The following is a 17,758-nucleotide window of genomic DNA, read 5'->3' as shown; positions in this document are numbered from 1 at the left end:
CAATCGCTACGTAAGTTGTGCTGTCTACCATCTCTACTTATGTTGTGCTGTCCACCATCTTTAGTGTCTACAGTCTTTACGTATGTTGTTCTGCAACCATTTTTACTTATGTTGTGCTGTCTACCATCTTTACGTATGGTGATATGTTGTGCTGTCTGCAATCTTAACTTATGTTGTGCTGTCTACCATTTTTACTTACGTTGTGCTGTTTAAATCTTTACTTATGTTGTGCTTCTACCATCTTTATGTATGTTGTCGTGTCTACCATTTTTACTTATGTTGTGCTGTTTACCATTTTCATATATGTTGATATGTTGTGCTGTCTACAGTCTTTTCACATGTTGTGCTGTCTACCATCTTACCAATCTGTATGTATGTTGTGTGTTATGTTGTCTACAGTCTGTACATATGTTGTGTGTTATGTTGTCTACCATCTTTACGTATGTTGTGTGTTATGTTGTCTACCATCTTTACGTATGTTGTGTGTTATGTTGTCTACCATCTTTACGTTTGTTGTGTGTTACGTTGTCTACGTATGTTGTGTGTTGTGTTGTCTACCATCTTTACGTATGTTGTGTGTTACGTTGTCTACGTATGTTGTTTACCATCAATACATATGTTGTGTGTTATGTTATCTACAATCTTTACGTATGTTGTGTGTTATGTTGTCTACCATCTTTACGTATGTTGTGTGCTATGTTGTCTCCATTCTGTACGTATGTTGTGTGTTATGTTGTCTACCATCTATACGTATGTTGTGTGTTATGTTGTCTACCATCTTTACGTATGTTGTGTGTTATGTTGTCTACCATCTTTACGTATGTTGTGTGTTATGTTATCTACAATCTTTACGTATGTTGTGTGTTATGTTGTCTACCATCTTTACGTATGTTGTGTGCTATGTTGTCTCCATTCTGTACGTATGTTGTGTGTTATGTTGTCTACCATCTATACGTATGTTGTGTGTTATGTTGTCTGCATTCTTTACGTATGTATGTTTTGTTATGTTGTCTACCATCTGTACGTATGTTGTGTGTTATGTTGTCTGCATTCTTTACGTATGTATGTTTTGTTATGTTGTCTACCATCTGTACGTATGTTGTGTGTTATGTTGTCTACCATCTTTACGTATGTTGTGTGCTATGTTGTCTCCATTCTGTACGTATGTTGTGTGTTATGTTGTCTCCATTCTGTACGTATGTTGTGTGTTATGTTGTCTACCATCTTTACGTATGTTGTGTGTTATGTTGTCTACATTCTTTACGTATGTTGCTTGTTATGCCGTCTACCATCTATATGTATGTTGTGTGTTATGTTGTCTACCATCTTTACGTATGTTGTGTGTTATGTTGTCTACCATCTTTACGTATGTTGTGTGTTATGTTGTCTGCATTCTTTACGTATGTTGTGTGTTATGTTGTCTACCATCTTTACGTATGTTGTGTGTTATGCCGTCTACCATCTTTACGTATGTTGTGTGTTATGTTGTCTACCATCTTTACGTATGTTGTGTGTTATGTTGTCTACCATCTTTACGTATGTTGTGTGTTATGTTGTCTGCATTCTTTACGTATGTTGTGTGTTATGTTGTCTACCATCTTTACGTATGTTGTGTGTTATGTTGTCTACCATCTTTACGTATGTTGTGTGTTATGTTGTCTACCATCTTTACGTATGTTGTGTGTTATGTTGTCTACCATCTTTACGTATGTTGTGTGTTACGTTGTCTACGTATGTTGTGTGTTGTGTTGTCTACCATCTTTACGTATGTTGTGTGTTACGTTGTCTACGTATGTTGTGTGTTATGTTGTCTACCATCTTGACGTATGTTGTGTGTTACGTTGTCTACGTATGTTGTGTGTTACGTTGTCTACGTATGTTGTGTGTTATGTTGTCTAAGTATGTTGTGTGTTACGTTGTCTAGGTATGTTGTGTGTTGTGTTGTCTACCATCTGTACGTATGTTGTGTGTTGTGTTGTCTACCATTTCAATGGCCTCGGCTTCCTCTTCCTCTGGCATCTCTGGAACTCTCTTTAACGTGTCGTCGTTGTGGATGTTGTCCGCCTCCTCTGCCAACAGCGCGATGTCCCCCTGCTGCAGCGCCATCTGCATGCTGTTGCGGGAGCGGTAGATGCCGGGCTGGCTGCTGCTGGCGTAGCTCTTCCGCTCCGCCAGGTCGTACATGCACTGCTCCGAGCTGATCCAGCACACGGCGTAGATGGCGGCACACACGAACACGAGGAATGTCGCCGCCGCGATCCCAACAAACAACCACAGCAGACTGAAGCCTCCAGGAACACTCATCTTGTACTGCAACAGCAACAGCATCATGGGTGCGACAGTTGAACAAGTGGCCGTACAGAATCTCATCCCAGTGTCACATTATATCAAGTATATCAACATGAGTTGTATTGAAAAGTGTTGATATATTTTACAGCAAACGAGACGACTAGAAATTCTATTGATCATCCAAAACTAATTTTTTCTTTAACTTTCTCAGTAATAACAGGTGTGAGTGAGTTTTTGAGTTTTTGAGTTTTTGATTGAGTTTGATTCCACTTTGAACTGTCCTCCTGTGTTACAGGACACCTGTGTTACAGTCCTCCTGTGTTACAGTCCACCTGTGTTACAGTCCTCCTGTTACAGTCCTCCTGTGTTACAGTCTTCCTGTGTTACAGTCCTCCTGTTACAGTCCTCCTGTGTTACAGTCCACCTGTGTTACAGTCCACCTGTTACAGTCCACCTGTTACAGTCCACCTGTGTTACAGTCCACCTCTGTTACAGTCCACCTGTTACAGTCCTGTGTCACAGTCCTCCTGTGTTACAGTCCACCTGTTACAGTCCTGTGTTACAGTCCCCCTGTGTTACAGTCCCCCTGTTACAGTCCTGTGTTACAGTCCCCCTGTGTTACAGTCCCCCTGTGTTACAGTCCCCCTGTGTTACAGTCCCCCTGTTACAGTCCTGTGTCACAGTCCTCCTGTTACAGTCCTCCTGTTACAGTCCCCCTGTGTTACAGTCCCCCTGTGTTACAGTCCCCCTGTTACAGTCCTGTGTCACAGTCCTCCTGTTACAGTCCTCCTGTGTTACAGTCCTCCTGTTACAGTCCTGTGTTACAGTCCTGTGTTACAGTCCACCTCTGTTACAGTCCACCTGTTACAGTCCACCTGTGTTACAGTCCACCTCTGTTACAGTCCACCTGTTACAGTCCTGTGTTACAGTCCACCTGTTACAGTCCTGTGTTACAGTCCACCTCTGTTACAGTCCACCTGTTACAGTCCACCTGTGTTACAGTCCACCTCTGTTACAGTCCTCCTGTTACAGTCCTCCTGTTACAGTCCCCCTGTGTTACAGTCCCCCTGTTACAGTCCTGTGTCACAGTCCTCCTGTTACAGTCCTCCTGTGTTACAGTCCTCCTGTTACAGTCCTGTGTTACAGTCCTCCTGTTACAGTCCTCCTGTGTTACAGTCCACCTCTGTTACAGTCCACCTGTTACAGTCCTGTGTCACAGTCCTGTGATACAGTCCACCTGTTACAGTCCTCCTGTGTTACAGTCCACCTGTTACAGTCCAATGTTACAGTCCACCTGTTACAGTCCTCTTGTGTTAGTCCACGTGTTACAGTCCACCTCTGTTACAGTCCACCTGTTACAGTCCACGTGTTACAGTCCACCTCTGTTACAGTCCACCTGTTACAGTCCACGTGTTACAGTCCACGTGTTACAGTCCACCTCTGTTACAGTCCACCTGTTACAGTCCACGTGTTACAGTCCACCTCTGTTACAGTCCACCTCTGTTACAGTCCACCTGTTACAGTCCATGTGTTACAGTCCACCTGTTACAGTCCACCTCTGTTACAGTCCACCTGTTTTTACAGTCCACCTGTTACAGTCCACATGTTACAGTCCACCTCTGTTACAGTCCACCTCTGTTACAGTCCACCTGTTACAGTCCTGTGTCACAGTCCTGTGTTTCAGTCCACCTGTTACAGTCTTATGTTACAGTCCGCCTGTGGTGCAGTCCACCTGTTACAGTCCTCCTGTGTTACAGTCCACCTGTTACAGTCCTGTGTTACAGTCCAATGTTACAGTCCACCTGTTACAGTCCTCTTGTGTTACAGTCCACGTGTTACAGTCCACCTCTGTTACAGTCCACCTGTTACAGTCCACCTGTGGTACAGTCCATCTGTGTTACAGTCCAGCTGTTACAGTCCTGTGTTACAGTCCTGTGTTACAGTTCACATGTTACAGTCCACCTGTTACAGTCCACCTGTGTTACAGTCCACTTGTGTTACAGTCCTCCTGTGTTACAGTCCATCTATGGTGTCATGTCCTGTCATGTGACATGGTGTCATGTACTGTTGTGACATGTGACATCAAGCTCTTCCACATACCACCTGCAGCATCAGGGTGTTGCGGTGAGGTACCAGGTCTGCCTGGACGCTGTATGCATCTTGCAGGGACGGCGCCGTCACATTCAGAACCACTCGGAAATCATCAGATTCTTGGAATCGGACAGAACCCTGAAAAATATAAATCTCTAGTGAGTGAGTGAGTGAGTGAGTGAGTGAGTGGGTGGGTGAGTGAGTGAGTGAGCGAGCGAGTGCAACTCATATAGCCAGCTCATGCAGACAGCTCATGTAGACAGTTGTTGTTGCATTAAGTGTTTAAGAGCTCGCCTTCTGCCTAAGCAATTTCGGCTGACCTGTCCCTCTTTGCGACTCCTGTGTGTGAGTATGGTACACATATCTATTGTGAGTTTGGTATTCACAGAATTTCTGTTTTTGTATGATATATGGTTTCATTTTTCGCAGACAGCTCATGTAGACAGCTCATGTAGACAGCTCATGTAGATTGTAGCTTTTCCTCACAGCAGCCCCTGGCCGGTGCACATATCCACTGAAGGTGACCCAGTGCCTGTGCTACCCCTGTGATGTCGTCGACCCCCGTGGAGGGGGTTCATTAGTGTGTTTGTGTGACAGCGTTGGGGTGACTAGCAACGACCCTGAGGACAACACACCCGAGGAGTATCTGTGATGAGGAGGTCACCCGAGGCGTGTTGCCGTGTTGAGGTCGTCACCTGCTAAGGCCCCGATCAGGTCGGACATGAGTGGGGCTCCGAGCGTTGACTTGTTGATACAGCGGCCTCCTGACCACACACAGCCCTAATGTGTTTGTTTGAGGAAGTAACAGGTATAACAGCACTATAATAGTGTGTGAAACTTCGTCCACACAATCCGATAGGCTCTGTCAGTTGCCCGGTCTTACGTTTCACTGGCGAGACACTGGGAAGGAAGACACTGGAGAGACACTGGGAAGGAAGACACTGGAGAGACACTGGGAAGGAAGACACTGGAGAGACACTGGAGAGACACTGGGAAGGAAGACACTGGAGAGACACTGGAGAGACACTGGGAAGGAAGACACTGGAGAGACACTGGAGACACTGGAGAGACACTGGGAAGGAAGACACTGGAGAGACACTGGGAAGGAAGACACTGGAGAGACACTGGAGAGACACTGGGAAGGAAGACACTGGAGAGACACTGGAGAGACACTGGGAAGGAAGACACTGGAGAGACACTGGGAAGGAAGACACTGGAGAGACACTGGAGAGACACTGGGAAGGAAGACACTGGAGAGACACTGGAGAGACACTGTGAAGGAAAACACTGGAGAGACACTGGAGAGACACTGGGAAGGAAGACACTGGAGAGACACTGGAGAGACACTGGAGAGACACTGGGAAGGAAGACACTGGAGAGACACTGGAGAGACACTGGGAAGGAAGACACTGTGAAGGAAAACACTGGAGAGACACTGGAGAGAGCCTGGAGAGACCCTGGGAAGGAAGACAGTGGAGAGACACTGGAGAGACACTGGGAAGGAAGACACTGTGAAGGAAAACACTGGAGAGACACTGGAGAGACCCTGGAGAGACCCTGGGAAGGAAGACAGTGGAGAGACACTGGAGAGACACTGGGAAGGAAGACACTGTGAAGGAAAACACTGGAGAGACACTGGAGAGACACTGGAGAGACCCTGGAGAGACACTGGGAAGGAAGACAGTGGAGAGAAGACACTGGAGAGACACTGGAGAGACACTGGAGAGACACAATAGGAACTGTGAGGGACAACGTCCTTCGTCCCAGTCTACCTCTCTCACCTCTCTCTCACACTCATCTGTAGCAGTTCTACTCTCAATCAGCTGGGTTTTTTCTTTTGATAAACACTGAACAGTTTCACTCTGCTCGGAACAATTTACTTAAAAGCGTTTCACATGCAATAAACTATTTAACTCTCAATAATCAGTGTTACATTCAGTTAAAGCATTCACTCTGTAAAACCAATTCCAAACTAGTATCCCAAACATTTTACTATTAATAAACTGTACTGTCATGTTTGCTATTTGTGATTGTCTGTCAATGAAGGCATGTTGAGACTGTCAAAGAAGGCATGTTATGATTGTCTGTTTAAGAGGGCATGTTGAAACTGTCTGTCAAAGAAGGCATGTTGAGACTGTCAAAGAAGGCATATGTTATGATTGTCTGTTAAAGAGGGCATGTTGAGACTGTCTGTCAAAGAAGGCATGTTGAGACTGTCAATGAAGGCATGCTCTGATTGTCAAAGAAGGCATGTTGTGATTGTCAAAGGAGGCATGTTTTGATTGTCTGTTAAAGAGGGAATGTTGAGACTGTCTGTCAAAGAAGGCATGTTGTGATTGTCAATGAAGGCATGCTCTGATTGTCAAAGAAGGCATGTTGTGATTGTCAAAGGAGGCATGTTATGATTGTCTGTTAAAGAGGGCATGTTGAGACTGTCTGTCAAAGAAGGTATGTTGTGATTGTCTATCAAAGAAGGCATGTCGTGATTGTCAAAGAAGGCATGTCGTGATTGTCAAAGAAGGCATGTCGTGATTGTCAAAGGAGGCATGTTATGATTATCTGTTAAAGAGGGCATGTTGAGACTGTCTGTCAAAGAAGGTATGTTGTGATTGTCTATCAAAGAAGGCATGTCGTGATTGTCAAAGAAGGCATGTTGAGACTGTCAATGAAGGCATGCTCTGACTGTCAAAGAAGGCATGTTGTGATTGTCAAAGAAGGCATGTTGTGATTGTCAAAGAAGGTATGTTGTGATTTTCAAAAAAAGCATATTTTCCCACACATACACACATAGCCCTACGCCTGCCCCCCCCCCCCCCCCCCCCCACACACACACACACACTATGCCCCCTCTTTTCTGTCCCCACCCCACCCCCACCCCCCCACCACACACACACACAAAGTGATATGCTGCCCTGTGAATCATGCTTCTGATGGCTGTCGGTCTGCACTGAAACACCATCAAATCAATTGATAATCACATTAAAAGTTTGTATCTGTTTTCTCATTAAAGTATATCAATGATAACATTCATAAGAAATGAGAAAAGGAAACTTTCTGAGTGGATATCCTGATTGCAATTAGCGTCTTCTTAATCTCCAATTTGAGGACCATAACTTTCTGAAGTGGCTTGTAAATTGACTAGCCAGAAAACAATCTCTCATCGATACACGTTAATGTTGCAACCAATTTAGTCCCCGATACATCACAATGAAATACAGTGAGGGAAGCTGGCGGAGCAGCAGGCTGACCTTTTCTTGTCTGCAATTAGTGAGTCCTAACGAGGCCATGTTGGGCGGACAGCCATTGCACAAGGCGCAGATCTAATCAGAGATGGGAGAACGTGTGACTCTCGCACCTTGCAGCATCTCAGAAAATTACAGGACGGACATGATACCTACTACCAGCGGTCAGTCCTGACAGCTCGCGTCACGGCTCCACGAGACCCCAAGATTAACGACTCTGTGGTATTATTGACAGGAAGCCAGAGCTGTGAGGAGGTGACAACACCTCAGTCAGTTTGTCCTCGACATGACGGACACTCCCAGCAGGAGCACGATAAACACAGGAACACTCGTCTGATGAGAAAGAATTTGGTCAAGTCAGCTCCAATAAAGGAGTTGATGTAATCTTTGAATTTGCTTCACTTCTTGTTAGGTACTGTATGGATTTTAAACAAAGAGTGTCCTTGTCATGAATCTTGTATTGCTGGAAGTTCTTATGACGTGCCAAGAAATTTGCTCAGCAAATTACTGGTGTGACCTGCAGACTTCAGTGTTCTGTTGTTGGCTTGCAAGACGACCACCGTCTGTCAGTGTTCTGTTGTTGGCTTGCAAGACGACCACCGTCTGTCAGTGTTCTGTTGTTGGCTTGCAAGACGACCACCGTCTGTCAGTGTTCTGTTGTTGGCTTGCAAGACGACCACCGTCTGTCAGTGTTCTGTTGTTGGCTTGCAAGACGACCACCGTCTGTCAGTGTTCTGTTGTTGGCTTGCAAGACGACCATCGTCTGTCAGTGTTCTGCTGTTGGCTTGCAAGACGACCACCGTCTGTCAGTGTTCTGTTGTTGGCTTGCAAGACGACCACCGTCTGTCAGTGTTCTGTTGTTGGCTTGCAAGACGACCATCGTCTGTCAGTGTTCTGTTGTTGGCTTGCAAGACGACCAGGGCATGTCAGGGCATGGTAACTCTGGTCAGGGAATGGCTCCTGGTGTCCCAGTGAAGAGGGTGAGTTAGTGAGTGAGTGGGTGGGTGGGTGTTTGAGTGAGTGGGTGGTTGAGTGAGTGAGTGAGTGAGTGAGTGAGTGAGTGAGTGAGTGAGTGAGTGAGTGAGTGAGTGAGTGAGTGAGTGAGTGAGTCCAACATCACCAACAACAACTTGACCATCTCCCTGACATTAATTGTCCAACATCACCCACAGCAACTTGACCATCTCCCTGACACTAATTGTCCAACATCACCCACAGCAACTTGACCACCTCCCTGACACTAATTGTCCAACATCACCCACAACAACTTGACCATCTCCCTGACACTAACTGTCCAACATCACCCACAGCAACTTGACCATCTCCCTGACACTAACTGTCCAACATCACCCACAACAACTTGACCATCTCCCTGACACTAATTGTCCAACATCACCCACAACAACTTGACCATCTCCCTGACACTAACTGTCCAACATCACCCACAACAACTTGACCATCTCCCTGACACTAACTGTCCAACATCACCCACAGCAACTTGACCATGGGTCTGTCAAGTGGACAATGTTTACTCCGGTCAATGTGTTCATTGTCCAGCCTGATGTCTGGGACAGATAGTCTCACAGGGTCACACAATAGGATGATGTCTAACAAAGCCGCTGATGTTAACATAGATGCTTGACTGGTCATTAACAGGTGTTTGTATAGAGACCAGGGGCTGTATATGTAATATAGATGCTTGACTTGTCATTAACAGGTGTTTGTATAGAGACCAGGGGCTGTATATGTTAACATAGATGCTTGACTGGTCATTAACAGGTGTTTGTATAGAGACCAGGGGCTGTATATGTAATATAGATGCTTGACTGGTCATTAACAGGTGTTTGTATAGAGACCAGGGGCTGTATATGTTAACATTGAGTGAGTGAGTGAGTGGGTTGGTGGGTGGGTGGGTGGGTGAGTGAGTGAGTGAGTGAGTGAGTGAGTGAGTGATTGAGTGAGTGAGTGATTGAGTGAGTGAGTGATTGAGTGAGTGATTGAGTGAGTGATTGAGTGAGTTGGTGAGTGAGTGAGTGGGTTGGTGGGTGAGTGAGTGAGTGAGTGAGTGAGTGAGTGAGTGAGTGAGTGAGTGAGTGAGTGAGTGAGTGAGTGAGTGAGTGAGTGAGTGAGTGAGTGAGTGACTTACACTGTAGTTGGTTCTGATGACAAGGGGCAGTTGGTTCTTGGCACTGATTCCTTCTGGCAGCTTATCCAACAGCAACAGGTGTGATGCCATCTCATCTCCATAGCAACTAGATCCTGATAGGACCAGTGCCGCCAACATGAGGACTTCCATCTGCTCTGGTGTCACCTTCCGGATTCTGAAACAGGGCGTCGATTCATCGTTGTCTTCTCTCAGTGCCTGCAGTAAACACAAATAGTTGGTACAGTATGCAGCATACACAAATAGTTGGTACAGTATGCAGTATACACAATAGTTTGTACAGTATGCAGTATACACAAATAGTTGGTACAGTATGCAGTATACACAAATAGTTGGTACAGTATGCAGTAAACACAAATAGTTGGTACAGTACGCAGCATACACAAATAGTTAGTACAGTATGCAGCATACAGAAATAGTTGGTACAGTATGCAGTATACACAAATAGTTGGTACAGTACGCAGCATACACAAATAGTTAGTACAGTATGCAGCATACAGAAATAGTTGGTACAGTATGCAGCATACACAAATAGTTGGTACAGTATGCAGCATACATAAATAGTTGGTACAGTATGCAGCATACAGAAAAAGTTGTGACAGTATGCAGTATACACAATAGTTGGTACAGTTTGCAGCATACACAAATAGTTGGTACAGTATGCAGTAAACACAAATAGTTGGTACAGTATGCAGCATACACAAATAGTTAGTACAGTATGCAGCATACACAAATAGTTGGTACAGTTTGCAGCATACACAAATAGTTGGTACAGTATGCAGCATACAGAAAAAGTTGTTACAGTATGCAGTATACACAATAGTTGGTACAGTTTGCAGCATACACAAATAGTTGGTACAGTTTGCAGCATACACAAATAGTTGGTACAGTATGCAGCATACACAAATAGTTAGTACAGTATGCAGCATACAGAAATAGTTGGTACAGTATGCAGCATACAGAAATAGTTGGTACAGTATGCAGTATACACAAATAGTTGGTACAGTATGCAACATACACAAATAGTTAGTACAGTAAGCAGCATACAGAAATAGTTGGTACAGTATGCAGTATACACAATAGTTGGTACAGTATGCAGTATACACAATAGTTGGTACAGTATGCAGCATACACAAATAGTTGGTACAGTATGCAGCATACAGAAATAGTGGGTACAGTATGCAGTACACACAATAGTTGGTACAGTATGCAGCATACACAAATAGTTGGTACAGTATGCAGCATACACAAATAGTTGGTACAGTATGCAGCATACACAAATAGTTGGTACAGTATGCAGCATACAGAAATAGTTGGTACAGTATGCAGTATACACAAATAGTTGGTACAGTATGCAGCATACACAAATAGTTGGTACAGTATGCAGCATACACAAATAGTTGGTACAGTATGCAGCATACACAAATAGTTGGTACAGTATGCAGCATACACAAATAGTTGGTAGTTTGCTCTGAATCTAACCTCAATGATCCAGTTTGCACTATATGCTTGTCATAAGAGGCAACTAACGGGATCAGGTGGTCAGGGTCGCTTGAGGCGACTCACGGGATCAGATGGTCAGGCTCACTGACTTAATATATACATTGTGTCCCAGATGCATGGATCGATGCTCATGATGTCAATCACTGGATTGTCTCATCCAGACTTGATTATTTACAGACCGCCGTCATATAGCAGGAATAGTGCTGAGTGCAGCGTTAAACAACAAACGACGAACCAAATGAACAGTTTGCTCTAAATCTAATTTCAAAGGTTCAGTTTGCTCTAAATCTTACTAAAGCTTATAGTACCACTTTGGTAGCATTATTTAATTTTTTTTATATCAAAATTTCTTGTTACTTCAATTACTTACTCATTATTTCAATTATTTTCTTGTTATTTCAAATATTTCGCAAAATTTCAAGTTTTGACAAAACCCCTCGAAATAACGAGAAAATATTTGAAATGTTAAATCTAACCCAATGATCCAGTATTTTCCAAATCTCTCAGGCACTGACTGCATGTTCTCATTTAGTGTCTGAAATACAGCAGACAATAACACTCATGGGGAAAAGAGGTCCCCATATTCACGTGGCCTCAGCATATATCACAACACGGAGATGTCTGGGAGCGACACTGTCAATGTGGCCTCAGCATATATCACAACACGGAGATGTCTGGGAGCGACACTGTCAATGTGACTGCCATGTATATATCACAACACGGAGATGTCTGGCAGGGACACTGTCAATGTGGCCTCAACATATATCACAACACGGAGATATCTGATAGCGACACTGTCAATGTGGCTGCCATGTGGCCTCAGCATATATCACAACACGGAGATATCTGGGAGCGACACTGTCAATGTGGCTGCCATGTGGCCTCAGCATATATCACAACACGGAGATGTCTGGAAGCGACACTGTCAATGTGGCTGCCATGTGGCCTCAGCATATATCACAACACGGAGATGTCTGGGAGCGACACTGTCAATGTGGCCTCAGCATATACCACAACACGGAGATATCTGGGAGCGACACTGTCAATGTGACTGCCATGTATATATCACAACACGGAGATGTCTGGGAGCGACACTGTCAATGTGGCTGCCATGTGGCCTCAGCATATATCACAACACGGAGATATCTGGGAGCGACACTGTCAATGTGGCTGCCATGTGGCCTCAGCATATATCACATCACGGAGATGTCTGGAAGCGACACTGTCAATGTGGCCTCAGCATGTATCACAACACGGAGATGTCTGGGAGCGACACTGTCAATGTGGCCTCAGCATATATCACAACACGGAGATGTCTGGGAGCGACACTGTCAATGTGGCCTCAGCATATATCACAACGCAGAGATGTCTGGGAGCGACACTGTCGATGTGGCTGCCATGTGGCCTCAGCATGTATCACAAAACGGAGATTCCATTCCATTAGGTACTTGTTAATGAAGGGGGAGATATGCTTGTGAAGCTAAAAATTCCACATTTTGTCAAAATCACTTAGGATGGTTTTGTTTCCACATACCTCATGACAATAGAGTTGCAACAAAGCAGAATGTGAGAACTGAGAGAGTTGTGAGAGTTGCAGCAGCTGTGAGAGTGAGAAAAGTTGAGAGTGAGAGAAGAGTCGAGAAAAGTTGAGTGAGAGAATACTTGAGAAAAGTTGAGAGTGAGAGAATACTTGAGAGTGAGTGAGTGAGTATGGTTTTACGCCGCTTTTAGCAATATTCCAGCAATATCACGGCGGGGGACACCAGAAATGGGCTTCACACATTGTACCCATGTCGGGAATTGAACCTAGGTCTTCGGAATACTTGAGAAAAGTTGAGAGTGAGAGAATAGTTAAAATAGTTGAGAGTGAGAGAATACTTGAGAAAAATTGAGAGTGAGAGAATAGTCGAGAAAAGTTGAGAGCGAGAAAATAGTCAAGAAAAAATGAGTGAGAGAATACTTGAGAAAAGTTGAGAGTGAGAGAAAAGTTGAGAGTGAGAGAATACTTGAGAAAAGTTGAGAGTGAGAGAAAAGTTGAGAGAGAGAATACTTGAGAAAAGTTGAGAGTGAGAGAAAAATTGATGGTAGTTGAGAATTGCAGCGGGTGCGAGAGTGAGAGAAAAGTTGAGACGAGTTGAGTCTCGCAGTTGAGAACAGTCAAGAGTTGTTGAAAGTAGTTGAGATACGGCAACAGAGGCCGTGTGAGTCTACCTCCGTCTCCAGTATCTACCTTGCATCTCGCCCAGCCCGGCTGACAACAGACCCGTGACAATAGCCACATTATTCTCCACACCTGAGGCAGGTAAACCAAATGAGGTATGCATTACACGATACAAGGAGATAGGTTTACTGCTGTGTACACCACTGCCTGGCTTTCCCTCTCACCTCCGGGCGCCCAACGACTTCAAGCCAACAATTGCAATCAGAAATTTATAAAACATACTTTATCATGTTCATCAGGCCGAACACAAATTCCTCTCATCTCTTCATCTCACCTGGAAGCATGGAAAATCAGAGAGCGGAAAATATTAGTGTTTGGCACAGGCCTACTGCTGATCTAGATGTATATCTCCAGCTCACGCAGGACTACGCTCATTGTACACCACGACAATATAGCCCATTATTTACAACCAGGGTCATAGAAAGGAGAGATGGACATCGCTGTATGCTGCCATACACACCAACTAGGTCATATATACCATATTTGAATGCTTGTGTATAGTGTATAGCCTCCCACCCGGAGATAGGTCAGGCATACAGGTTCTGTCGAGACTCTCAAACCAGTGACTGGATATCAGATATATCTACCGGAGTTAATAAAGTTTAAAACTCCAAGTCTTCTAGTTATTATCCAAACTCATTCTTCCAACTTTTTCAGTTTGTAAACAGTAATAACCAGTGCCATGTGTGTAAACAGTAATAACAAGTGTCATGTGTGTAAACAGTAATAACCAGTGCCATGTGTGTAAACAGTAATAACCAGTGTCATGTGGGTAACAGTAATAACAAGTGTCATGTGTGTAAACAGTAATAACCAGTGCCATGTGTGTAAACAGTAATAACCAGTGTCATGTGGGTAACAGTAATAACAAGTGTCATGTGTGTAAACAGTAATAACAAGTGCCATGTGTGTAAACAGTAATAACCAGTGTCATGTGTGTAAACAGTAATAACAAGTGCCATGTGTGTAAACAGTAATAACAAGTGTCATGTGTGTAAACAGTAATAACCAGTGCCATGTGTGTAAACAGTAATAACAAGTGTCATGTGTGTAAACAGTAATAACCAGTGCCATGTGGGTAAACAGTAATAACCAGTGCCATGTGGGTAAACAGTAATAACCAGTGTCATGTGGGTAACAGTAATAACAAGTGTCATGTGTGTAAACAGTAATAACAAGTACCATGTGTGTAAACAGTAATATCAAGTGCCATGTGTGTAAACAGTAATAACAAGTGCCATGTGGGTAAACAGTAATAACCAGTGTCATGTGTGTAAACAGTAATAACCAGTGTCATGTGTGTAAACAGTAATAACAAGTGTCATGTGTGTAAACAGTAATATCAAGTGTCATGTGGGTAACAGTAATAACCAGTGCCATGTGTGTAAACAGTAATATCAAGTGCCATGTGTGTAAACAGTAATAACCAGTGTCATGTGTGTAAACAGTAATAACCAGTGTCATGTGTGTAAACAGTAATAACCAGTGTCATGTGTGTAAACAGTAATAACCAGTGCCATGTGTGTAAACAGTAATAACAAGTGCCATGTGTGTAAACAGTAATAACCAGTGTCATGTGGGTAACAGTAATAACCAGTGCCATGTGTGTAAACAGTAATAACCAGTGTCATGTGGGTAACAGTAATAACCAGTGTCATGTGTGTAAACAGTAATAACAAGTGCCATGTGTGTAAACAGTAATAACCAGTGTCATGTGTGTAAACAGTAATAACAAGTGTCATGTGTGTAAACAGTAATAACCAGTGTCATGTGGGTAACAGTAATAACCAGTGCCATGTGTGTAAACAGTAATAACCAGTGTCATGTGTGTAAACAGTAATAACCAGTGCCATGTGTGTAAACAGTAATAACCAGTGTCATGTGGGTAACAGTAATAACCAGTGTCATGTGTGTAAACAGTAATAACCAGTGTCATGTGGGTAACAGTAATAACCAGTGCCATGTGTGTAAACAGTAATAACCAGTGTCATGTGTGTAAACAGTAATAACCAGTGCCATGTGTGTAAACAGTAATAACCAGTGTCATGTGGGTAACAGTAATAACCAGTGTCATGTGTGTAAACAGTAATAACAAGTGCCATGTGTGTAAACAGTAATAACCAGTGTCATGTGTGTAAACAGTAATAACCAGTGCCATGTGTGTAAACAGTAATAACCAGTGCTATGTGTGTAAACAGTAATAACCAGTGCCATGTGTGTAAACAGTAATAACCAGTGCCATGTGTGTAAACAGTAATAACAAGTGTCATGTGTGTAAACAGTAATAACAAGTGTCATGTGTGTAAACAGTAATAACCAGTGTCATGTGTGTAAACAGTAATAACCAGTGCCATGTGTGTAAACAGTAATAACCAGTGTCATGTGGGTAACAGTAATAACCAGTGTCATGTGTGTAAACAGTAATAACAAGTGCCATGTGTGTAAACAGTAATAACCAGTGTCATGTGTGTAAACAGTAATAACCAGTGTCATGTGTGTAAACAGTAATAACCAGTGCTATGTGTGTAAACAGTAATAACCAGTGCCATGTGTGTAAACAGTAATAACCAGTGCCATGTGTGTAAACAGTAATAACAAGTGTCATGTGTGTAAACAGTAATAACCAGTGTCATGTGTGTAAACAGTAATAACCAGTGTCATGTGTGTAAACAGTAATAACAAGTGCCATGTGTGTAAACAGTAATAACCAGTGCTATGTGTGTAAACAGTAATAACAAGTACCATGTGTGTAAACAGTAATAACCAGTGTCATGTGTGTAAACAGTAATAACAAGTGCCATGTGTGTAAACAGTAATAACCAGTGTCATGTGGGTAACAGTAATAACCAGTGTCATGTGTGTAAACAGTAATAACCAGTGTCATGTGTGTAAACAGTAATAACCAGTGCCATGTGTGTAAACAGTAATAACCAGTGTCATGTGTGTAAACAGTAATAACAAGTGCCATGTGTGTAAACAGTAATAACCAGTGTCATGTGGGTAACAGTAATAACCAGTGTCATGTGTGTAAACAGTAATAACCAGTGCCATGTGTGTAAACAGTAATAACCAGTGCCATGTGTGTAAACAGTAATAACCAGTGTCATGTGTGTAAACAGTAATAACCAGTGTCATGTGTGTAAACAGTAATAACAAGTACCATGTGTGTAAACAGTAATAACCAGTGTCATGTGTGTAAACAGTAATAACAAGTGCCATGTGTGTAAACAGTAATAACCAGTGTCATGTGGGTAACAGTAATAACCAGTGTCATGTGTGTAAACAGTAATAACCAGTGCCATGTGTGTAAACAGTAATAACCAGTGCCATGTGTGTAAACAGTAATAACCAGTGTCATGTGTGTAAACAGTAATAACCAGTGTCATGTGTGTAAACAGTAATAACCAGTGCTATGTGTGTAAACAGTAATAACCAGTGTCATGTGTGTAAACAGTAATAACCAGTGCTATGTGTGTAAACAGTAATAACCAGTGCCATGTGTGTAAACAGTAATAACCAGTGCCATGTGTGTAAACAGTAATAACAAGTGTCATGTGTGTAAACAGTAATAACAAGTGTCATGTGTGTAAACAGTAATAACAAGTGTCATGTGTGTAAACAGTAATAACCAGTGTCATGTGGGTAACAGTAATAACCAGTGCCATGTGTGTAAACAGTAATAACCAGTGCTATGTGTGTAAACAGTAATATCAAGTGCCATGTGTGTAAACAGTAATAACCAGTGCTATGTGTGTAAACAGTAATAACCAGTGCCATGTGTGTAAACAGTAATAACCAGTGTCATGTGTGTAAACAGTAATAACAAGTGCCATGTGTGTAAACAGTAATAACCAGTGCTATGTGTGTAAACAGTAATATCAAGTGTCATGTGTGTAAACAGTAATAACCAGTGTCATGTGTGTAAACAGTAATATCAAGTGTCATGTGTGTAAACAGTAATAACCAGTGCCATGTGTGTAAACAGTAATAACCAGTGCCATGTGTGTAAACAGTAATAACAAGTGTCATGTGTGTAAACAGTAATAACCAGTGCTATGTGTGTAAACAGTAATATCAAGTGTCATGTGTGTAAACAGTAATAACCAGTGCTATGTGTGTAAACAGTAATAACCAGTGCCATGTGTGTAAACAGTAATAACCAGTGTCATGTGTGTAAACAGTAATAACAAGTGCCATGTGTGTAAACAGTAATAACCAGTGTCATGTGTGTAAACAGTAATAACAAGT

At 42.9% G+C, this 17,758-nt stretch overlaps 1 protein-coding gene across 7 annotated transcripts in view; it reads right to left on the bottom strand.

Moving 5' to 3' along the window:
• LOC124118662 overlaps positions 1-17,758 on the bottom strand; it is a 199,678-nt gene that overhangs the window by 61,358 nt on the left and 120,562 nt on the right. For all 7 annotated transcript variants that reach the window (XR_007218837.1, XR_007218838.1, XM_048386861.1 and 4 more), the window contains 3 exons: positions 9,769-9,984; positions 4,390-4,518; positions 1,984-2,310 (listed from right to left, as the gene is read on the bottom strand). Coding sequence is in view for 5 of the 7 variants with exons in the window: in XM_048386861.1 (XP_048242818.1) it covers positions 1,984-2,310; positions 4,390-4,518; positions 9,769-9,918 (606 nt within the window). In the remaining 2 variants the exon portion in view is untranslated. The remainder of the gene's footprint in view (positions 1-1,983; positions 2,311-4,389; positions 4,519-9,768; positions 9,985-17,758) is intronic.

The sequence above is a fragment of the Haliotis rufescens genome, unplaced genomic scaffold (genome assembly GCF_023055435.1).
Source record: "Haliotis rufescens isolate VD_foot unplaced genomic scaffold, xgHalRufe1.0.p SCAF_61, whole genome shotgun sequence".
Lineage (NCBI taxonomy): Eukaryota > Metazoa > Mollusca > Gastropoda > Lepetellida > Haliotidae > Haliotis > Haliotis rufescens.
The sequence above is the reverse complement of the archived record's forward strand: the minus strand, read 5'-3'. Positions and strand labels throughout refer to the sequence as shown.